The sequence below is a fragment of the Chelmon rostratus genome, chromosome 12, assembly GCF_017976325.1.
Source record: "Chelmon rostratus isolate fCheRos1 chromosome 12, fCheRos1.pri, whole genome shotgun sequence".
NCBI classification, from domain to species: Eukaryota; Metazoa; Chordata; class Actinopteri; order Chaetodontiformes; family Chaetodontidae; genus Chelmon; species Chelmon rostratus.
The window spans coordinates 17048071-17072281 of NC_055669.1; the positions used below are offsets into that span (position 1 = coordinate 17048071).

Genomic DNA, 24211 nt, shown 5'->3' on the forward strand with positions numbered 1-24211 from the left:
AGGGCCCTTGGAGATGCTGCCCACTTTGCCTTGTAATCCAGGTTTGGGATGGTCCCATGTATATCCTGATAATAAAACCCGTGACAGTATCTGTAGTGACAACTAGTATACAATGAATGATAAAGATATGTTTATTGACATATCCATCAGTGCGGACTCCAATGCAATTAACCATGCAAATTATCCAAGACAAGAGTAGATCATAGTTCCAGTGCTTTTTTTAACTGAACAAAAAGTTACAAATAAAGAGATTGCGGAGGTATTCCATAATCCTTATGTCTCTCATTATATACACTGTGGGGGGTTTGCATTAACGGGACATTACCGTGTTGGAGAAACAACTTGTAATTGTTGACAAGGACAGTCACTGTCTGTCTGTCTGGGGACTTTGTTTTGACACACTAACTCTATTGCAATGTGTCCATAAAGAGGTAATCTAATATATATACTTTATATACTCAAACCAGAGAAAAGAAGTTCCGATAAAACCACAAATGTGTGGCCATTTCTTAAAAAATAAATGATGGAAGAGTTAAGATTTGTCTTGTTTTGGAGAAAAAAAAAACAAACAGATATGGCAGTAAAATCAATATCCAAACGTTAAGGCACGAGGTGGGCCAAATGCTACACCTGTTTAGTCTTCTACAAATAATTTACAATTCAAACAGTGCAGTTTTACATTTGTTAACTTAATGTTTTCCTTTTGAACCATTTATCTATGAATCAATGTAAGGCAATACATTACAAAAAATAAACAATACAAGAAAAAAAATATTACAGAGACAATGTACCAAATAAACAGAAAAAAATCAATTAAGTTTTAGGACTCCTATATGCCATTATAGTGGAATTTTCCTTATGGCTTGGAGCAATAAAAATAATTATAATAATAAAAATAATGCATAGATTTAAATGATGATCTTGCATGCTCCTCACTCAATACTCAAAACATCTAATACTCATGTCCCAATACTCTGTCCCAAACCTGATAAGTGACTTGCAGAGTGATAAGAATAAAGGCAAAAAGGCCAGAGATATTAGATGAAGGCATCAGTCTTTTTTTTTTAAGCTGGAAACAGAAGTATGCTTGCATTTAGCTCGAGTAACTGTCAGGTGGGGGAAGAAATTACAAAATAGATATTCATTTTCCACCCCTGAGACACAACCACTCACTGCAGATCTGCAATCCCTGTATGACAGTACCTTAAACTCAACACATACTTACAGGAGTCCCAGCAAAACCCCCTTTTACCTTCCCATTTCCATCACAACTGTCATATAAAATGAAACACATAATGTCTCCATGACACGAGTCCCTCTAGCAGTCCATTGTCCAGCTTTAATTCAAGACGAGTGCGCCATCTTCTGGTAGAAATGGAGAGCTGCAAATTTGTCGAGTTGATGAGGTTTATCTCTTGAATGTGGAAAGGTGGCGGAGGGGGGTATCAGGCCTCTTAATGTCCATGATGCTTTGTGTCTGACACGTGTTGCAATTATCCAGCGCTGGTTATTTTTCAATATATTTTTTACTTTTTAATGAAATTTTCATTTAATACAGGTTTCTCCGTTTTTTGAGGATGAGGAAGGAGGGAAAGTTTAGAGTCCAGAAAAAAATCCAAACGGTTCAGATGGTTAGCTGAAAGACAGAACAGAGACAGGTGTCCAGTAAAAGAAAGACACAACATCCTTACTCTGGTTAGTAACCCAATCTAAGTCAACATACAACAGAAAAGCTGGTTTACAGACACTGCAACACCATTAACACCTCTGCATCATGTTTGACAGGTAATGTAGAAATCCTTTACACGGACAATTCTGACGAGAGTTGCATTGTAAGTCTGTAAGTTAGTTACTGGCCCCAGCAACACATTAGTGCCAATTAGAAAAAAAACCCAAGTGTCAACTACAAAGAGCCCAGGAGTCAACAAACCAACCAACCAGGAAGTGTCTTGTGTTAGAAACACCCAGTAACACAATTAATAAATAGACAAATTTAAAGCTGTGGAGAAAAGTCTAAAAAAACACATCAACACTTTCTGAAGAAGTTCCTGTCAACAAGTGCTGGATGTTGTGTCTGCTGCTTGAAGGCTGGACTGCGCTCTGCTACAACACAGGAGACAAACAGCAGGTCACGCGACTGACTTGACCACATTTCAGCCCACCAGATGGGATAAAATGAGACTTCTGACTGCAGCACACCCTCACTTACTGCCTAAAACAACATTACAGTGCCTAATTGTATGTCATGCAATTATCTAATTAGAAAATGCCTCAAGAGCCTACACATCAGTCACAAATTGTCAAGTTACCTCAGTTTTCCTGTATTGCTTTTAGGGTTCTTGCGGAAGGACTGGTTTGGTCCAGAGCGAGTGGACATAGAACGAGGTGAGGCTCTTGAAAATGTGGATGGTGGGGTCTTCGGGATCTTCTTTCCAAGGTGGCCAATCCATTTCTTCTGCTCATCTTGGGTCAGGGCCAGCAGGAGCATGTCCCGGGCAGAGGTCACATCGTAGTTTACTGCAGGGGACGGCACAAGGTGTTTCCAGATCAAGAATCAATTCTTACAAATATGACTCAAGAGTGGCCCCTAAACATAAAAAATTACCTTTTTTTTGCCTGACTAACAGATCAAAACCCAAACACATCCAGTATTTTCAATATTCACATTTACAGAGCTGGAACTAGTACTTTTTAGGCATGTTGGTTAATAAAATTATTTTTAACAATTAATTGTTTATCAAAACAGTTTGCAATTAATTCTCACCATCACTAAACTTGTTGATTCAGTAATTGATTCAGTCAGTTCAGGGTGAGGCTGTATTTACTGCATGAACCCACGAAATATACTGAAAACAGTTTCCTCAAAGTCAAATAAAAACATCAAGTGGCAGCCAATTGTTAAATAGTTATTTCTTCTTTGGTAGTGTTATGTAATATTAATGGTTTACTGAGGAGCTTTTGACATCTGGTCACTCTGTGGAGCTGTTTTTCTAAAAGTGTGACCCTGGTTTTTTCATCCAGTGCACACAGACAGCGTTATACATGTTCCTGCCAGTGGTTTCACGTTATTCCACTGATCAACGAGTAGCGGTAATAAACCAAGATATGCTGCAATTTGGCAACACAGACAGGCAAAGAAGAAGTGCTAGCTGGTTAACATGGATGTAAACAATGCAGGGTTTAAAAAAATTTGAATAAAATAAAAATTGGCTTGTAAAATGTTACAAGAAGGAAATGTATGTTTTTTTAAAAGGCTACAATGACATAATATGTTTATCATTACAGCGTCAACTGTCATGGACAGTACTTTACCTTTGCAAGGAGCAATAACATCCTCCTTTTTGTCGAGGTGGTCCTTGTGGCACTTGACGTGGCAGCGGCGACACTCCAGTGCCGGAGGCGGCTTGAAGACGTGCCACAGAGGCTTGGCGCAGGCCTCACAGTTGGAGGGGAAGTGATATAGCGTTGGGATGAACTCGTGGCCTTTGTGTGGGAGACAGTTGGTCTTGTCGCCCTGAGGGACCGTCTCCATGTCCGCCTCCTTCCTGCACTCTCCCTCGTTGGCATACAGAATCTGAATACAGACAGAGGGCCATGTCAAAACAAATCTGCACTAAAATAAGCTTTTCTGTGGCTGAGAAGAGCTTCACAGAATCTGATTTGACATTCTGACAGCAGACGTCCACGCCGAATGCAAATATGAAAGAAATCTCGACAACAGGAAGAAGCCTCCGACCTGGAATATCCTTGGAATCTCTTCCGTCTCAGCTCGGTACACGTCTCCTTGTGTGACTGGTCTCACGTGAAACAATTTGCTACACAAGAGGGCACAAAATTAGCAATCACATATCACTAACACTACTGCATTTACAACATGACATCTGCGGATAGTTAGGAATGAAAAATACTTACTCGATATCTAGTACCATTGAGGGGCTGGACTGTTCCTTATCCTGCTCATCATTGTAGAACAGAATCTTCTTACTGCTCACCACCACGTACTGCAAATAATGAAAGGACAATGAGAGGAAGACAGATACTGCCCTCAAGGGGTTGGCAGCATTCTGAACGAACCATAACAAAATTCAAAACAATGCAAGCGTACAGAGGAAACGCCAAATAAACACAACATACCTGCTTCTTCCATCCGTATCGCTTGATATTAGCACGGTTAGGAATGGACAGCCAGCCCTCCAGTCTGGATTCTGAAAAGCAGCCCAGATGCAGAAAACAAATTAGAAATCTACGCAGAGAAATGCACTGCAGAAAAAAAGGTCATGCAGTGTTTAAATCCAAACTCTAAACTCAACTGGGCCGGGGGGGGAAAGAAAAGTTAAGTGACAAAGATCATAATTGTTTCAAAACACCACACGAACCCCTGAAGGAGTTCTGCCAGCATTAAGGTAACTGCACTGGAGTAAGGTGATAAGAGAGGAGTTTGGAAATCCCATGCTGCTACTGCACACTTCCCATGCAGGAGGAGAATATTAAATATGGGTAAGTCCTTCCTACAGCATGTTAATTGAACATGGACAATTTATCATCAAATGATGTTAAAAAGCTCTTTAATAAGAGTTTTGCAGCAGGAATTAGTATTTATTTTCTGTCAATCAGCTTGATCACTCACTCCTTTCATTGAAACAACCATTATTTGCTTTTAAATTCCAATTTCAAGTGCATGCAGCTGAAACAACACAAGTTAAATGGGAACAAGAGGGGAACTAAGAGGGGTTTGTCTACTAAATGTGAAATTGTGAAGGAGGTCTTTGTGTCCAAACGAGCAGTACTTCTGAGTGAACATGCTGCAAAAAACAAACAACAAAACCCCCCCAAAACATCAATAAGAGTGTTAAGTGTTACGTGTTGAAACACACAGTGCCATGAATTCAAAAGCAGCTTTTTCAGTTTCAAGACACGTTTTGAAAGGTGCTGAGAGTGAGGCGGTAAACCTCACACAGGGTGTAGTCGAGTATGACTGTAACCTTTGATATGATGTGGTTGTTTTACCGTTAGGCCTGACTGCGTGACATTAAGCAAATACAGCACCAGCATCTTTGCTTAACATCCCATTAAAGTTATTCTTTCATAGATTTTGCTGGTCAGGCTGTTCTGACAATTTGGAAAGATGTTTTTCTCTCCACTCCATCAGGCGTCTTTCAAAAGTGTTTCACTCCCCCCTCAACAGAGGTGGCTTTCTTACCCCTGGCAAAATAATACTAAAATCAGAGGCAAAAAGACAAAAAAAAACAAAAAAAAAAAACCACACAACAGCTGCGGCACAGGCCAGGCAAGAGAGGCTCGTCCACTCGGTTACTCACAGGGGGAAAGGAATAGAAGTTACAAAGATAAGAAGAGCAAGGAGAACCGGCTGGACATGAGGGGAATAAAGAGAGAATGATTTAACCACAGACACCACATACATGAAAACAGACCATATTTGTAAATGAAGACATGTGTTAGAGGAGTCATGGATTCTCACCAACTGTTCCACCAACAATTATTGTACCTCCTTAAGTATGGCAGTGCTTTAGCATTCTTCCCTTTAATGTGCCAGCGCACCTGTTGAACAGTCTGTTCAATAGACACCTGATATTATGTCTTAAATATACATGAGGTTCCTAACACTCGCTCATTACCTCAACCAGCCTCAAAACATAAGACCGATCATTCCACACAAAAAGCAGCAAAATTGAGAAACAAACTGATTTCGACGAGGACAAAAGACGCAACCTGAAATAAAGCTTAAATGCCAAAAGTACGCAAAGAATAAAATACAACTTTTTGGAAATAGGATGTTAAAATGCCTAAACCTGAGCTGATTCAATGCAATCATAACCATTCAAACTCATACTCACGTTAAGTAGAAGTTAAACATATTCATAATTTTCCCGTTTGGCAGTATTCAATGTTACATAAAAACAATTTCTTCTGTTTTTAGGAACCTTATCCAAATACAACTTATTTTAACCAAAGCCCGGCAAGTTAAGGTTTGTAGAAATCTTACATCTTTCCTACTTGATACATAACTTGATATATAACACGTTTGTATCATAATTGATAAACAAGAGGACCTCTGTTGCTTTCTTCCTAAAGGCTACAAGATGCAAACAGCAAGGCTAACAAAGTTGGCAGGTTTCCTTTTGCATCCTCGAGGTGTAACGTACCTAAAAATAGCACACAAACAGCAACACTTTCTCTGCAATTCCCAGACTATTTAGATACTCTCAAATGTGATTTCCACGCTTTTTTTTTTTTCAGACTGAATAGTCTCAGAGGAATCCTGCATTTGCAGCCTGCTTCTCTTATGCACAGTAAAAGCAGCAGCAGCAGTGTCCAGTTAGGCCCTGTGGTGACCCTACCTGCGATGTTGCTGTCTGTCTCATCTGTCTGCAAGCTGGTGACACTGGAGTTATCCATGCGCTGTTGCAGGTCGTTCAGTTTCTCTCGGAGCTGCTCGATGTCGCTCTCCTTGCTGTCCAGCTGCATCTGCAGCTCATTGCGATATGTGCATTCCTCTGCCAGTTGCTGTCGGTAGAAAACCACGAGATTTGGGTTAAAAACAGGGACATTTCTTTGATTTTAATGGGCTCTAGTATCCTAAGACTTTAATAACTCACCGCCTGCATCTCACTCAACTCCTTCTGGTACTTGATGGCCATGTGGTTAAACTTCTCCTTCTCCTGGTTAAGTTCCAGCTGAAGCTTGCGGTTCTCCTTCTCCTTCTTCCGCAGGTCGGCAGTACTGCCCTTCTTCTTCTGGTCCAGCTTCATGTCCTTGCGGTTCATGATCTCTGCCAGCTTGTTCACCGCCTGAAGAATTAAAGTAGGTCAATGGGAAAGCATCAGTCACCACTCTCCTCTGGGCTTACTTCCCTTTGCAAATACCCTCTGACATAAAAGGTGCATCTTTACCTGAGTCTTCAGTGTGCGCTCTGTGTTAAGGACCTTCTCATAGTTGGCCTTGATTGTATTTGCAATCTCTTCCTTCTGAGCTGCATACTCTGTCAAGAAAAAGAGACTCAGCTTGTATAACAACATGATTAGAACATAGCAAAGTGACATAAAGGTCAACGAAGAGACAGTACCTTCCTCCTGAGCATGAAGCTTCTCATTTAACTCAGCCGTCTCTTTGCTGAGGTTCTCCACATCTTTGGTCAGAGTTTTATTGGATTCCTCAAGCTGCCGATAAATTTCAACGTTATCACTTTTTCCACCCAAAATTGAGTCAATAAATAAAGATGCCTTTAACTAAATGTATAATACAATCACATTGTGGAGGATGATAACTGAGGTTTTGCTCACCCGTGCAATAGTAGACTCCTTTTCCCCAATCTCCTGCTTATGTCTAGACGATGCCTTCTTGTTCTCCTGGCTGAGCTCAAAGTACTGCTCCTCTTGAAGTGCCCGGGCAAGCTGCTCCGATTCGGCCTTGGTCACTGTCAGATCCAGCTGGGCGGAGAGGGAGTCCCTTTATCCAGGACAAAACACATTTCAAGTTATATAACCATGTCGTTTCAGCTTTATAGCTGTTTTTATCATCAGACCACAGTAAGTTTGGTTAGTTGATTAATAATAAATATTTGTGTGGTTAAATCAATAGCGGAATGGCGTTGAAGCCTCCTGTGAATAGAACTTCGTTTCTTACCTTTCACTGCACAACTCCTGCACCTTTTTATGAGCATCCTGTACCTGCCGGTTCCTTTCCTCAATCTCCTCCTTTAGTTCCTTGACCTGAGTTTTGTAAAGCGTCTGAGGGAGGACAGACAGATACTTTAACCAATGACTTTCACATGAAACAAAGAGGACACAGACACAGAGGAACGAAGACTTATACTTACAGAAAAATACTGTTCGGCCTCAAGCTGGTCCTGAAGTTCCCTCATCTGTCCCTCATTGCCTCTGTATTGTCTGTTAACGCATCACAATATTTCTTCATTAAAATCCAGGTATGCAGCTAACTGTACAAACTCAAAGGTTTGAGCACTTGTTAGCCAGGCAAACAGAGCCAGCCTCTAAGACCGCCCCCATAGTAAAATTTAACCAGTGACACATTAAGCAGCACTGGCTGCAGCACTAGCCAGAGGATTAGCAATGGAGTGGATGGAGCTGGACTCAGAGTAAACCCTAATCCTTTGATGTAAACACTGTCGCAGAACAGCTTTGGCGTAGTCACCCTCTAAGCTGGAATAATAGCACTTATTTGAAAATAGCAGGCAATTGTAGGGCAGTCTATGCCTTGACTTCTAAAGAGCATTACTGGCCAGTGCAGCAATAACAGAAAATAAGCGCTCCTGGCTGGAGCTACTGCCAGTTAGTTTCACAGTAATATTAAACGGCACTACTAACCTCAAATTGTCCTTATTTTTCCAGTTACCATAAAATAAGTGTTTATTCTTTTTACAACCCCAATTATAAAGAAGTCGCCATGCTGCGTCAACATAACAGAATGTGATATCTTTGTAATCCTTTCTGACATATAGTCAATTGAACATAGTACAAAGACAATATATTTAATGTTTTTCCTCATTAGATTCATTGATTTTTGTCAATAAATGTTGCCATGTTGCCAGAATAAGCAACATGTTTCAAACAAGGTGGGACAGGGGCAACAAAAGACTGGGAAAGTTGTGGATCGCTCCAAAAATACCTGTTTGGATCATTCCACAGGTAAACAGGTTGATTGGCAACAGGTGATAGTATCATGACTGGGTGTGAAAGGTTCACTTTGGTAAACACTTTGTTCTGCATTCTGTTGTTATTCACGTTTTACAAAGCAATCTTGGTTGGATTATAATTTCTATAATTTCTTTCTAGTCTACTTCACACACATCGTAAGAGGACAAGGTCTTATGTAAAGTGATTAGCAGATGGGCAGCATATGCAACAATTCAGGGGAAAAAAAAACAGCTGATCAACTTCAGAATTCTCGTGCAGGAAGGCCACTCACTTGGTCAGCTGTGCCAGCTGGAACTCCAGCGAGCGTTTACTCTCTAGTGCTGTGTTGATCTCCTGTTTGAGCTGCTTCTCTGAACACCTAAGGCGGTCCACCTCCTGCGTGCGGCTCTTCAGGTCACTCTGAGCCAGCACACGCTTGCTCGACTCCTGTTCTCCCTGTATCCGCAGATTCTTCACCTGGAGAGACAGGTGAGATGTGTCAGATGCGAGGCACGCAAATGATGTATTTGATATAGCTGATTTTCAAAAAGGGCCACAGTGAGAGGGACTACTTACCTCATCTTCCAGCCTTTCTTTTTGCTTCATCAGCTGCTCCATCTTCTGCACAGACTGCTTGAGGTCAAACTCCAACATTGAGCACTGCTTCTCAACCTCCACTACCCGGCTCTCCGCTCGCATCCGCGCTCCATTCTCCTCAGACACCTTCTGCTGAACAGCTGGAGTACGATGGTGACAAAAAAAACCAGTCAATACCTTTTTCTAGTCAATTGAAAACCTCAAATGATCATTTCAGTGTGCTGGTCACTTGTTAACCCTGAATTCACAGTGAACAATCCATCTGTCCAATATGTGCTAATTGTGACACTTCCCTTCAATTATCATTCTTCCACTTTCTCTTCATTTTCCATTCCTACCGTACGGGGACACTCTGAGCTTCATTTGTTCCGAGGGAATCTGTTGTCTGTAAACTACTCTTGATGATTTTAAACCTTTTTAAAAACAAAAATCTGGACTGGATGAAACGTCTACAATGATGAGCCTCGCCAAGGACATGCTGGAGTCTATTCCAGCGTGTAAGTGAAAGCCAAGAAAAATCACCTTGACAGATACTTATACCATTACAAAAACTGTCTCAGCTTTAATATGCAAAGAGACAATGTCCTGACATGCTGACTGGCTTACACTCCTTGAATTCCTCCCACCCAAACATCCCCTTAAGGTGAGTATGATCAGATTGTAGACACACAGAAGAGGAGGATGGGGTCAGAAAGAAGTTAGATGAAATAAAATTGGAGAAGCAAAAAAAATGGAGAGAGAGACATTGGCGTGGGACTCTAGACAAAAAAAGAACCAGATAGAAAAAGCAGAGTGAAAAACTGTGAAGGTGGGCATGCTCTGACATAGGGCTGGCATACCATTCATGGCAGCTGATTTGGCTTCCTCAATGGACTCATATTTGTCAGTGAGCTGTGCCCGCGTCACCCTGTGCTCAGTTTGTTCTTGCTCCAGACGCTGCTGCAATGTCTTCAGTTTGTAGTTCAGGTCTATCTCCTGGTTGTTCTTTTCCTATCGGGGGGAGTAACCAGCAGGCAAACAACATGAAGCAAGCAAGTAATTGCTAAAATAGCTATTTGCTAAAACAGGGTGGCAGCACTTAAATATATGCAGCGCTGCTACCACTAAAACTAGGACTGAATGTGTATACCTTCTCCAGGTTATTGCTCCTCTCCTGGGCCTGTTTGCGTTCTGTCTCCACTTTGGAGAGGCTGAGCTTCAAGCTTTTGTTGTCCTCTTGCAGCCCTGACATCCTCGCTGAGAATGGAGAACAAGGACAAACAGTCACAATCACTGTGTTTATGATCTGAAGCCGGTATTTTCATTCCTTATTGCCATTCACAATTTTCAATGTCTGATACTTGTTTGACTTTGAAAAAATTACTTCAATATCCCTCCATCACACTCCCTTCCTTCCACTCTAACTCTCTGACTTTCATAAGCTTGTTCACATTAAAAGATAACTGGCTGACAGATCAGCCAGAGACTGATTTAACTGCTGTGGTGCGTTGTCAGTGCTTGGGCATGTCTGAAATCGGTGGGAGAGTGAGGGATGGCTTCTATTACAAGGATTTTCTGCAGCTGTCTCAAATGTCTGAATGAGAATGAGATTACCAGTCTTAAAGAGTTATTTGGAACCCCACAGAAATGGTTTAATATATGAAAATTCTGCCTTCTAAAAGTATGATTTTCTCCTCTTGATGTGATAAACCAGATAAAAAATATATATATACACATGACAAACTTTGGTCATGCTATTATAGATTGTAGTGTTGTCAGTGTCATCATTTGTGCCTCACCTTGCAGCTCCCTGATCTCCTCAGAGCCCTGGCTGTAGTTCCTCCTCTCGGAGTCCAGGGTGCTCTGAAGAAGCAGGAGCTCCTTCTCCAGCTGGGCCTTCTCCCCGTCCACTGCGCGGCTCCTCTCCTGCAGCTCGCGGTTCAAGCTCTCCAACTGGCTCATTGACTTGGCCATCTCCGTGTGGCTCTTCCGTAGTCTCGCTGCTGTGTCCGACTCTGCGCGCAGGAGGTCATTGGCCTCTTCCAGCTGTCAGTCAAAAAGAGAGGACCGGAAACTTAAATGGATTGTCCTCCTCTTTGTCCAGACTGTGTGCATGTGCGTGTGTGTCTACTGTATACCTGATTCTGCAGCTGGACAATCTTGTCATTTGAGGCCTGAGAGTTCTGGCTGATCTTCCTCATATCTTCAAGCTGCTCCTTTAAAGTCGACACTAGACAAAAAGCAGATGGGGAATTAATTAGACGAGGCTTCATTTAATTTCGTATTTCAACCCCAAACACAGCCCCAATTTCCTGATTAAAATCACGTGAAATTATAGGTACAGAATATCAAGTGTTGAATTCTAACAGCTTATTGCTCATCAATCCACTTAGTGCCGTCCTCTGTTGCACATCAAAGGGAAAGTCAGAGAGACATGTGGCTGGTTTAACAGTTAACTAGATCTGTAGTTAGCAGTGAGCAAGAAGAAGGTCACACCAGGATACCAGATAATCCATCTAGGGCATGTGTCTTACCCAGACCAAATGATACTGAGAGGATGAGTGCATTAACATGCAACAAAAATACTTGAAATACTGTCTGCACCCCTGCTTCTCTCTGAATTACACTTTAATTGCAAAGTGCCTGAATCATACGTCAGCAGCACCTCATTGTCTTTACCCTCATTCTCCAAATTGCGTCTCTTCTCTGCCTCCTGGTCAGCTTTTCTTTGGCACTCGGTGAATCTGTGCTGCAGCATGATCTTGTCCTTTTCCAGCAGAGACACGCTGGCCTCTGCACTCTTCCTCAGGTTTGCCTGTGGCAATGAACAAAAGAGCAGCTGTGATGTGGCAAGACAAAACTAATGTATAACCTAGCCCCTGGTTTTAAACAGCTGTTGTTCTTCGTTGTCTGATTTCCATCACTACCCTTTTCTTAAGGTATTAACAAAGCAAAACCTGCACCTGAAGTGTACGTTTCTGTACATTATGAATTTATCATTTGTCCTTTAAGAAAATGTTGAGAGAAAAAAAACCTCTTCATCCAGTTCTTTCATGATCTTGTCGATCTTGGTGTTTGATGTCCTGGGGAGAACAGAATTTGAGAAAAATACTTAACTACATTCAATGTCTCTTCTCATGTACAAAAAATCTCACGTACATTTCCACGTACAAAAGTCTGCTTTAATCTTTATAAACAATCAAGGATGCACATGCAACCAAGGAGCAGAGAACACACCGGTACCCTGTTTACAAAGATCACAAATTAACTCAAAGCCATAAAATGACTTTTTCTAGAAGTAAAATACGCAAGGCTGTTGTCTGTGTTGCAGACCATAGAATCTGCATCATGTCTGTACTTTGACTGTATAAGTAGGTACCTTTTTGTGTATGAATAAATGTCACATTTCATACCTGCATTTCTGCTCCAACTCATCCTTCAGCTGCATCTCACTGTGAAGCTGTTCCTCTAGCTGGTAGATCCTTTTCTGCAGGTTCTCCAGCTAAACAGAAACATACAATAAACAGATACCTGCATTAAGGGAATGTGAAGTCAGGAAAGGGGGAAAAAAAAAAGAAATTCTACATTTCAACTGTGTTCTTGTTCTTAAAAGTTGTAGCCGCCTACTCACATGACTCTTGTCTTCCTTTGTGGAGCTGCTACGTTTATCACTGGTCTTTGTGGCAGTGGCAGACCTGCGCAAAAGGCTGCAAACAGAACGCATGTTTTATTATTGATATGATATTGATATCACAGCGGTTATATTAAAACCTCTTATCAAAGTGAATACTAACAACTGCCACCATTTCTTCACAGAAGAAATAAGTGTACATAGCAATGTTAGAAATCATGGGAGCGTTTACAAGAGTTAATATATACTGATGCTCCAAAATAAAGCATCCATATAGTGTCCACTATGACAAATTCTCCCATGAATTTCATTATGACAAATTCAGATAGTCATAGTGAAAACATCTAAGATGTGAAATATTGACTAAACAATGCATTATCATAGTTACCTCACTGTAAAAATCCTACATTTGCATAAATGTGTAAATATTGATCTAGATTGCTTATGAATACGGTACAGAGGGAAGTTGGCACACTTACTGATGATTGCTGTAATAAGTGAAGCCCACAAAGGGGAGCTGGTTGCCCACAAAGGCCTTTGGTATGGGGAAAGTCTCCTCCTCCCCCCGATCCTCCTCGATGTCATCAAAGTTACTGGTGTCAACGTCACTGCTCAGTTCAGGCACTACTGGGGCCGCCGCTGCACAGGGCACAAAAAAAGACAGAAGATTCAGTGATGATAAAGTGGGTCGTCCCCAGGGCTCATCAGGTATCATAAGTCATGGGGTGTTATAGGCACAGTCCGTGACGCAATGCAGGTTTCAAAACACACTCCTGAAATGATTAGAAAGTCTTTGAATACAGGGACGGACTCCAGAGAAAGCATGAATCGGGTCACAGCTCAGTTTATGCAGCAGCAAAATAAGCCTAAAAATTTGATTTAGATCTGTTCATCAACATGTTCATGCTTTATCATTAATTATATGTGCAAATATATCTGCAATTTATATGATATTATGCCTTGAAAATGGTCAGTTAACCCAAATCACATTAACATATTATTTTTCTTTATGTTTTTCTTTATATTTTCTTTTTGTTCAATCAATCAGCCATAACAGTATTTTAAAGTAGACTGGCTTCCAGATAGATAAGGGACACAGAAAGCGTTTCAGTTTTCTCTGCACACAGTTTGTCCGGATCACAGATCTCTTTTGAAACCCCCCTTTAAAACAAGGGAACCCAGCCAGCGAGCAGAGCTGGTCAGCTAGTGGAACGACAGGGGTGGTCAACACCAAAGTGCTGACTTCAGCCTAGTGAAGTATTAAATATAAAGCCACTAAAGAACTGACTGTAGCTCCTGGATTTAGCCGTACATTTCTAATCTCCCTCTGCTCCATTGTCAATCCCAGCGCATTAACATTTGCGATGGGCTGCTTCCACGCTGATGGCCTCAAAAACCACTGTGCTGCCAATTGCTCCTATAGGAGCAGGAATCACGCTTAGTCTTGGAGAGGATACGGAATGAATGGCTCGTCTACAAGAATTTCCTGCAACTGTCTGCAGTAGGTCAAATGGAAAACATGATTGCTGGGCTGCATGACTGCGGTAACAGTTAGCAGCCTGCTAAATGAAAAGGGAGGCGTGAAAGTAATCACAAATCTCAACAGTGAAAATGTTCTTACTCTCTCTGATGTTCTCCCATGTCCACTGGTCATTCTTGAAGAAAGGATGCCTCTTGATCTCATCGACACCATTGCGGCCAAGTCGAACTTCCCTGTGGGGGTCAGTGAGGCCATGCTTAGTTTGAGCCTTGAAATTTCAACAATTATGTGCATGGCTTTCATTATGCTTTCATAATAGAAAGAAGGTCTTAAGGGGCACATCTTCATTGTGTACGTTTAAATCAAGATTCTTTCCACTGAGGTTCCTCTAAGCTGGAAAACAATCCGTGCCTAAACAAGGAAAGGGTCTTGTGATAAGAGCCCTCTTCAAATATGCTCTTCAAAAATGCAGTGCTTAGTCTGCCACTATCTAACCTGTCAGTCAGGAAAGCACAGATGAGATTCTTGGCGTCATTGGAGATGTCACTGTCGTCAGGGAAAGTCAGGGCATTCTTGTGGTTCATAATTTTGCTGTAGGTCCCCACCAGCGAGTCTGCATAGAAAGGAGTGTCGCCTGGTGCACAACACAAGACAAAAACACAGGTTACTGCAATGTTCTACTGTGTGAAACATACACACTGAACATGAAAACGGTCTATACTGGGAAGGTTTGGAATCTCACTTTGGTGTTTTAGAATGGAGAGAAAGGTAAAAATGATCCTGGGTTTTTGTTGTACAACGTTAAACTTGACCAATTCAGCAAATACTCACCAACTAGCATTTCGTACAGGAACACTCCAACTGACCACCAGTCACACTCTCTGCCATAATAGCCATCTCCTCCTTGAGATTTCAGTACCTCAGGCGAAATGTAGTCTGGAGTTCCCACTGCTGTGTCACATCGTACCATACCATCCTGAAGAAGAAAAATATTTCAAAAATCACAATTGCAGTACTTTCTTGTAACAATGAATACCTCAAAATAAGTGTCGAAAGCCTAGAATGTTTTTCACAGTCCTAAATAATCACCAAAACCACCTGAAATTTTATACTTAACATATTCAGGACATATGTGGTGTGATATCATTCATAATGTTGACGGAAACCGAATGGGATACCTTGTTCATTTTCATGCAGGTTCCAAAGTCTGCCAGCTTTAAGTGGCCTGCTTTGTCTAGCAACATGTTATCAGGCTTCACGTCCCTGAGAAGGCAAAAATTAAGTGATATCAAACACACAAAACAATACATCCAACTCATAAAACAAGAAAACTAAAGCATGCTGCATGTGTGTATGTGAACAGTTAAAGGTTAGAGCTCCTTCAGGGTGCCATTTGGAAAAAATAGTTTTCCAAATCACAATGTGTCTGAAGGTGCAGCACTATTCTGCAGCGACAGGTCAGATGTAATGAGGTATGAAGGAGGCTGGGAGCTGAGGGAGCGGAATTTATGTTTTCTTGAAATTTCCTTTCACTGCAACTTTTAGCAAGCTAATGGGAACACAGCGAGAACTATTTAATACAGCTGTCTGTCATGGTGCGAATTTTCCACCATCTCAGCTGAGCTTAGTGTGTAAAATAATACTAGTAACCATTTTCGAAAAAGAAAAAAACAATTTCAGGACTGTGGCGTATAGCATTTACATCACACACAAATGGGGCGCTGTCCAGTGCAGAGATTGATTACCCCGCTACTCCAGGAGAAATTACAGACCTACAGCCTGCATCATGGAACTAAACTGAACAGAAACAACTCGAATTGACAATTTAAATCTCATAAATCATTGCTAAAAAATAACAAGAGAAGTGAGATGACAATGACAGTGACTATAAGCCATTTAAAATAATTAATTATAACTGGTATGAGACCCAGGTTAAGAAGCTAGAAATAAAATGCATGACACATGATACTGTAATATTGGAAAAGCATTAGTATGTGATTTCTAAATGAAACTCATGTGGAATTTGGTGTTCAAGTTAACAACAACATCAGTTTTCAGCAGTAATGCAGCATGAGACGTATAGTCCCAACTAGAGCTGCACCAATCCATTAGTTGTAAACTATTAAATTGACCGCCAACTATTTTGATAATCAATTAATTGGTTTGAGTAAATTTTTAAGGGAAAAAAGGCAAAATTCTCTGATTCCAGCTTCTTAAATCTGAGTATTTTCTATTTTCTTCACTCCTCTGTTACAGTAGACTGAACAACACATGACATTTGAAGATGTCATTTTGGGCTGTGCAAAACGCTGACTGACATTTTTCACCATTTTCTGATATTTCATAGACCAAACCACTCAATGAATAATCGAGAAAATAAGAGACAGATTAAATGACAATGAAAATAATCACTAGTTGTAGCCCTAGTTAGAACACTAGCAACTAAAAAGCATTTATGCTAAAAACAGTACCTCTGACCCTACACTACTTCCTTCTTATTACAAAGCCTGATGAGATCATAGGTTGCCACCACACCTTCTAGATCCTACTGCATATCTTGCAGTTGTCATGAACCATAAAAGATAAATGATTTTACACATTGACTTTGGACAAGGTTTAACAGGAGCTTCCTAACACAGTAAAAAAAACCTTAAGGACTGCTCTGCATAGGTAAGAAACTTACCATTAGAAAATTAATAAACATGAAATTTTGCCTCATTTTCACTGCAGCCAAATTGAAAACCAAACCAGCAAACACAAAAGGGAGACATGGAGAAGGTAGAAGCTTTGTTTTTACCTGTGAATGAAGCCCATGGCGTGGATTCCGTCCAGAGCCAGCACCACCTCAGCGGTGTAAAAGCGGGCCCACTTCTCTGGGACATCGTAGTTGCTCATCAAGTTAACCAAGTCGCCGCCGGGCATGTATTCCATCACCATGTAGAGGTAGCGGTCATCTTGGAATGCAAAAAAGAGCTGCAGAATAGAGAAGAGAAGAAATATATCATTGGAACAATGAATAAAAATAGAAAAATGGCAGTCAAATGTGAACAAATCTCTTACTAACTTAATTCCTCACACACATAAGGGTGGGTTTATGTGTGTGACTTCCACATAGTAACTAGGTTAAGTAGGTGTTCGATGCTTTTTCTTTATCATGTCGTACCTGCACTACCCATGAGCTATTGGCGAACGCCATGATGTCCCTCTCCTCCCAAAAGAAAGCAGAGTCCGACCTCTTGATCATCTCAAACTTGCTCAGCAGCTTCATGGCATATACCTTGCTTGTGGCTTTGTGTCTTACCTGTAAAAGATGAAGACATAACAATCAAGTTAGGCTACAAGGTACATGGTTTGTAGATAGGGTTACTCACAACACAAGAAACACAAAATTGCATTCTTACCAACTGCACCTCTCCAAATGCTCCCCTCCCAATAACTTTCACCACCTCATAGTCCTCCGCTTTCATACGCAGATCACGAATTTTACTAATGGTTTCCTTGTCTGGAAAAAAACAAGCAAAGATAGATGTAAATGAAGAGAATGATACTTTGCTTAAGTTACTGCATTGCTTTAAGAGCAGTTTTATCCTGAGTCTTGTGCATTGAAGCATCACAGCAGATCACAAGTATAGGTGGAAAGATCAGTGACCTCAAGGTAACACAGTATAAGGTGGCTGAGAGAGCTTGCAAAGTGTGGATTCTGTTGTATGGATGATCAGCTGACTGCTACCCTGTTTTATTATCCAACTTCACTCAGCTGTCAGGTAACATCTACATACAGCAAAGACCGACTTTCATAGGAACATCCAGCCTGCTGGCAAGCAGGGCAGAGAAAGCTGGCAACGCCTCTGTCCAGCTGGGGGATGCCGTTTAGGGAAAGTTTGTTACATCAGGAAGAAGCCAACTCTCAGTAAGCAACAATGCTTGCTCCCCTAGGGGAGATAGTATTCACTGTTAAGCCAAATTTGGTCATACTTGAACTAGGGGGATAATTTTCAATTCACATGGGTCACAACTGGCACGGGAACGCATGGAAAAGGGGCGTGCGGGGGCATCCAAGTTCAATTGATCTAAAAATAAAAAGCAAGGCCTGAGTTATTAGAATAAGAACATTTAAGAGTGAGTCATTTCCACTCTGCGCACTGGTTCCCGGGAGCATGAACCCTGGTTGAAAAATTCCAGAGGACCAAAAAGACATACAAACCATGTTCAGAAAAAGGTACAAATAGGATCTTATGTTGCTGTTGCATAAATATACTGTTAATATTTGCATGTGTGTGGGGGTGGAGGAGGATTATTTCCAGTAGGTCCCAGCATACATAGAGTAAAGAAGTCAGCTTAGGTGATCAGGGTGCAGAGCACAATGCACGGAGGAGAGAATTCAGAGTAAAGAGCCCTTCAGGCAATGCACGCTACTGAGGACCAGTGTCTCACAAGACAGCTAGTCCATTAGTCCATATCCATCAAAGCATTTCCAACACTTGGCTGATAAACACAAGAGTACTGTACCAAGAGTAATTGAGGAGATGCCTAATAGCAGTTTTTGCCCAAGGGTTTACAGTAGCTTGGGTTGATTATCAAATCCCAAACCGTGAATATCAGTAATCAAAATCGAATAGATTTTGACATGATTATTAGAAAATGCATCAGTATACTGTATTTGTCTTGCAGCCCTAGCGAGAGAAGGCCACATGCAACAATCTGTGCTCTTCCACAGTGCAGAGTGCACGGTTTCCCCATGAAAACCGTCACTACCCGATCACGAGTGCACATGAATTACAGATCTCAATAGATTTCACAGCAAAGTTTATTTACTGGAGAAGAATTCCTTGAGAAACCAAGGAAAATGAAAAGTGATGCCACAAAGGGAGGAAGAAAATGCACAGTCATAGAGGAGGCGGACAGAGTAAGGACTTGTTATTTAGCTTAGTTTGGTTAGAGGTGTTTTGGTTAAATTATATGTTGTAATGTATATGTAATTCTGGAAATTAAAGACATATACCCCCTAAATATAATCATGATGCCCTGGCCCCACCTCTGACATTGTTGGCTTTACAAGTTCTGGGGAAACACTGTAACATAATATTTGCCATTTCCTAGAAATGTAAATGGCATGAATTGGGTAGTTACACGAGCTCTCTTACAGAGAGATAGAGCCTCACTATCAACCTTGTAATTGGTATTTTGTGATGTTCTGTCTAAACATAGTTATGGGGGTTCCCCAGTCTGAGGACGCTGTGAAAAAGAGAAGCCATCACGATAGGCATCATGTGGGTCACCAGCCATTTATGAAAGCCCCTTTGTTGGGGACACGAAGCAGCAGACACCTATTGTGTCCAAGCCTACATAGAGGCGCTGACCCAAAAACAGCCTTCTTTTCTGAGCCTGGGTTTATACACATATGTAACAGGGTCTGCAAACACAAATGGTCCAAGTGAAAGACACGGACAGATCGACGTTGAAGGCGGACATGAGGGGAAAAAGCATGATGTGAGCTACTTACATCTATTCAAAAAGTTGTCAATGCTCTTGTTTTTCCTCAGGGCAGGAAAGTCAAGGTCATACACCAGTGCGTCCAAGCCATCCTGAGGGGAGAGGACAAGGGGTTAACATGCAGGCAAACAAAGCTACAGTGTCGACTACTGCAGCCACATTACAGACAACATGTCAAAGCACACACAGTGTCCTGTCAGGCAGTTGGTCTCTGTAGAACGGCTTTCAACAGACTTCTGCATAAAGCCAGAAGTGGGCTTCCAGCCTGGATTACAGTAATGTCTACGAGGGTTTTATCTTATTACAAATATCCGGATTTCAGTGCTACTACAAACATTCACAGTTTCTTAAAGCGATTAAGAAAAGATTCACTGAAGGATTGCAAAGGGCAGCTGTTTATTAAACAGTGCCTCAAAACATGTCTTACATGCCGTGCACCATGGACTGTACAAAATCGTTGTTGTAAACCCCTTTAAACTCACGCTGTGCATCTTTAAATGTATGTTTCAAACAAATGCTTGCAAAGGCCAAACTGATATCTCACGCATTCACTTCTGCTTCTTTAAGAGGTCGCAGCATCACTTAAAAAAAGACCTAAGGGAACGTGTCTGGTTTTATTGCCGTCAAGGTTTTGTTACTCATACCCAAACAGATGAAAGTGCACATCTGCTCATGTGAGCATACGCATTCTGAGACAAGTTGTTACATCTGGAGGCTTGAGTCAGCTGCTGACCAGAGACGCGTTTATGAGCCATTCTGCCGGAAAACCTCGAAGCCAGTGGGCAGATGCGGACATTCAGAAAAGGAGTATGCGTGGCTACAATGTCTTCACACAAGAAATGGATGATGTAAAAATCAAGGGCAGGGTAGATTTTGGCTGGATGACCAGAATTTCCCACCCTGGTCACAAAGTATCTAATAAAAGCAAATGACGAAACAAAGTACCTTTTGATGACAGAGGCTACAGGGTGGCGCCTAACAGTAACCATACAGTGACGTAAACTGTGCCTGCAACACCCACTGAACTTAAAGAAGTCACTCCCACCTCACCAGCTCCTGACCCTCATTAGAATCCCTTTTATGACAACTGTTAGATTTGTAAATGGGGTTAAGAATGACGGTGTTAATAAATAAAACACCCATAATAAATACCGATTTCAAACTATGCTGTGACAGCTACAATATTGTAATTCCAAGCGCTACAAACATACAGTGCAGGCTAGACTGGCTCGGGCTACGCAGTAGCATAAGCACTACAGGCGGGATTTAATCTAATCTTCCATAATCCACAATGGCTGAAAGAAGACAGACACACAAGCACTTGAACACAACATACTGTTTTGCATTTCCTCTAGCCGGTGCAAGCCAGATGTTGAAACTGAGCAACTTCAGACACTTTGCCACAGGTCAACTAGCCTATATTTTCTTTCTTCAAAAGGCCAGAGATAAATATTTTATCTGATCTAAAGTAAACAACTTTATTTCACTTGTTGACATAAGCTACATCATCTCTGAACTCATTCTCATAGCAAGAATCTTGTTTTTCCTGTATCATGAATGATCTTCTGTTACATAGTGACAGGTTTCTTTTTGCATCTCCGAGCAAAACAATGATGACACAAGGTGAATCAGCAGCTCAGACGAAGCGAGGAATCCTCTTAAGTAACTCTGCTGCTTCTGCTCAGCAGTGGAGGTTAGAGACATGCCCCCCCTCTATGAGACATAAAAAAGCAAGCGCCCTGCGGGATGGGTGGAAGCAGGGAAAAAGGCAGATGGGAGGGGAAAAGGAAAAATGGGAGGTGAAGAACGGCTGTGGGAAGAACAAAAGCAGCGTAGACATTCACAGGGACAGAATGTGGGAAATTAATGAGAGGGTAGGTTGTGATCAACACACATGGCTGAGCTGAGAGCCATCATCTACTCAGCTTTTTATTTAAAAAAAAAAAAAGCTTACAGTCAACTTTCAGGAAGAAGAATTTACACAAGACAGACCATAGGCTGGGAGAGAAAAGGGGCCTTGTTGGCCATACAGTATCCAGCCAGCTTGCACTGGGAAAAAAAGATGAAGAACCGAGTCCTTCAGGACCCTAATCACAAGGCTCTGTGCTCAGCAATGCACGTTTGCATAACTTCCTGCCGCAGAGAACTCTGGACAGCCACAGTAACATTCCTTAACAGGACTGTACACGTCAGAGAGCTATTTTAGGTATGTGGCCAAACAAGTTCTCAACAAAAAGTGAAGGAAGGGAGGAAAAAAAAATCCATCCCAAGTACAGAGCCACATAGTGAGCCTCATTTTCAATCAGCACTACTGCCTAACACTACAGTATGACGGAAAGGAGGAGGGAGTGGCGGCCTGGTGCATGTGGGGCTGGCAAGTCCAACAGAAGAACAAATGAAGGAAAAAACAAAGAAAAATCGGAAGACATCACAAGCCACACTAAGAGCTCTCTACTGAAACACCAGTGTGACAAAAGAACCAGGTTTAGTAAGGGAAGGGGGAATCACACTGCAGGCTAAAAACAAAAACAAGAACAATGCAGGTTTAAGGAACTGTGCAACATTAAATAGCAATCTGAAGCAGTACGCTGGGTGTCTGAGCTGCGGCTGTGCCAGGTTTTAATATCAGCATTTGCATCTCTGCAGCGGTGTCGGTTATCTTCATGGAAAGAGGGACTGCATCAAGGTACTGGGTCGAATTGTATTGAGAGATACAGCGACGTTAGGAGTGGCTGATATTGATTAAGTCCTCAATCTCAATACATTTCCTGTTTGTAATGACATCTCTATTGATATCGTAGATTTTCTGGAAAGCCAATTGAGAAACTACTTATGAATACAGTGTCTGTTTTTGGCTATTCAAGCATATTTAATACCACTGATACTGTCATACTGTCGTCCTGTTGAGTGATTTGCAGGACTACCTACAACTGCCACACAGATATATTACCACAGCATAAATGGTGTCTGTAGTGTATATGTTTATACTGGCCAACACTAAGCGGTGTACCTGAATGCCTCACACATCGGTATATCAGTATTTTTATCTGTAATATCTGCATTTTGTATAAAAACACTAAACGCACACACACAAACGTACACACAGAGAGGCAGGGTGATTGGGTTCAATATATAAATATGAAAAATAAATAACCTCTGCTAACTGGTTTGTAATCATCAAGGTTTAGGGTTAGCAACCAAACATCATTTGTCACTATCTGGCTTCAGCGATCAGACCACTCTGCCGCTGAGCCAGATGGAGCAGCCAGTAGCATCAACATGGCACAGCCCAAAATCAGCTCCAGATGACGCTAACAAATATGAGGCTGAGGATCACTGACAAAGCTTTTTTTTTTCAGCTAGTAATTCAGACTAATTTCAAGAGGTGAAACTGTTCCTAGGTATGCACTTCTACTGCACTTCTTACAGCTTTGAAATTTCCAATGGCTCAGTAGTTTCTGTCTGCCAAAGCATATCGAGGCATCAACGATATAAAATGTTTAGCACAAAATAAACTAAAAGAAATTCTGCAGTAGTGCAGAGAAATAGTAATACAACACCAAATTCTAGCTGTATGTGGATTTAGCCTTTAGCCTGTGATATACCTTCATTCACTCAGTGCTACAGGCACTGGGCGGTAGCAGTCCTCAGGCTATGCTTCATTATGTGGCAGTCTTGGGGGAGGAAAAAAAAAAAGAAGAGAAAAAAAAATTGCTGGGAAAACAAACCAAGAGCTTGCAGGACTCAATGTTATCCTATTTCTGCTGATGCTGCTTCAGCCAGAGGGCAACACATCCCTGGGATTACTAAATAATGTGAAAAAACATCTCATCACCCTATTAATGAAATGTGGTAATTATGTTAAAAAATGTACAGTTATACAAAACGCACAAGCCGGCGGTTGACATTACATATGGCAATTACTTCTTTAAGCTTCAGGGGAGAGAAATCCACACACACATGCACACACACAAGCTCTTTTCCAGACATTAAAGTCTGAGTTAAAATTTCCATGGGAGACTCAGCCACATCATCCCTTTCTGCATGCCAGCACAAGGCATGTGGACTGGCCCTAAGTCGAGCCCTACTTCTCACTTCCTTTTCTGCCACCTCTTCAAGACAATATGCTTTCCACATGTGAGACATTGTGCAGACAGCCATTCAGTTTGCCATGCAAATAAAGGCAGTTCCATTGCAAGCTGTGGCAGTGTAAACACAAATGTGATCATACAAACCAATGGAGGCATTCAAAGCACGAAATACCACACTGCTTCCCCACAGCTTGCTTTCAGGTACAGGCGGTCAGATAGAAATGGAAATGTAATCCATCTGCTTTTGGTACACTTTGAAATCCACCACTGAGAGATTCACATTTGA

The 24211-nt window shown here is 41.5% G+C and overlaps 1 protein-coding gene across 2 annotated transcripts in view; it reads right to left on the bottom strand.

Annotated features, from left to right (window-relative positions):
- Positions 1 to 115: 115 nt before the first annotated feature.
- rock1 (Rho-associated, coiled-coil containing protein kinase 1) overlaps positions 116 to 24211 on the bottom strand; it is a 30941-nt gene continuing 6845 nt past the window's right edge. Inside the window, exons 2-33 of one of the 2 annotated variants that reach the window (XM_041948661.1) lie at positions 19845 to 19926; positions 17743 to 17843; positions 17505 to 17642; positions 17139 to 17314; positions 15520 to 15604; positions 15173 to 15317; positions 14837 to 14975; positions 14483 to 14574; positions 13341 to 13500; positions 12862 to 12937; positions 12644 to 12732; positions 12265 to 12313; positions 11910 to 12045; positions 11369 to 11460; positions 11030 to 11276; positions 10381 to 10487; positions 10091 to 10241; positions 9231 to 9391; positions 8947 to 9131; positions 7838 to 7907; positions 7645 to 7748; positions 7302 to 7467; positions 7085 to 7178; positions 6912 to 7000; positions 6618 to 6809; positions 6360 to 6525; positions 4135 to 4205; positions 3913 to 4001; positions 3737 to 3815; positions 3313 to 3574; positions 2310 to 2517; positions 116 to 1636 (exon numbers count right to left, since the gene is read on the bottom strand). In XM_041948661.1, coding sequence (XP_041804595.1) covers positions 1633 to 1636; positions 2310 to 2517; positions 3313 to 3574; positions 3737 to 3815; positions 3913 to 4001; positions 4135 to 4205; positions 6360 to 6525; positions 6618 to 6809; positions 6912 to 7000; positions 7085 to 7178; positions 7302 to 7467; positions 7645 to 7748; positions 7838 to 7907; positions 8947 to 9131; positions 9231 to 9391; positions 10091 to 10241; positions 10381 to 10487; positions 11030 to 11276; positions 11369 to 11460; positions 11910 to 12045; positions 12265 to 12313; positions 12644 to 12732; positions 12862 to 12937; positions 13341 to 13500; positions 14483 to 14574; positions 14837 to 14975; positions 15173 to 15317; positions 15520 to 15604; positions 17139 to 17314; positions 17505 to 17642; positions 17743 to 17843; positions 19845 to 19926 — 4005 coding nt within the window. In that variant the 3' untranslated portion in view covers positions 116 to 1632. Of the gene's footprint in view, positions 2104 to 2309; positions 2518 to 3312; positions 3575 to 3736; positions 3816 to 3912; positions 4002 to 4134; positions 4206 to 6359; positions 6526 to 6617; positions 6810 to 6911; positions 7001 to 7084; positions 7179 to 7301; positions 7468 to 7644; positions 7749 to 7837; positions 7908 to 8946; positions 9132 to 9230; positions 9392 to 10090; positions 10242 to 10380; positions 10488 to 11029; positions 11277 to 11368; positions 11461 to 11909; positions 12046 to 12264; positions 12314 to 12643; positions 12733 to 12861; positions 12938 to 13340; positions 13501 to 14482; positions 14575 to 14836; positions 14976 to 15172; positions 15318 to 15519; positions 15605 to 17138; positions 17315 to 17504; positions 17643 to 17742; positions 17844 to 19844; positions 19927 to 24211 lie in introns of both variants that reach the window. The other variant, XM_041948660.1, reaches the window with a different exon arrangement.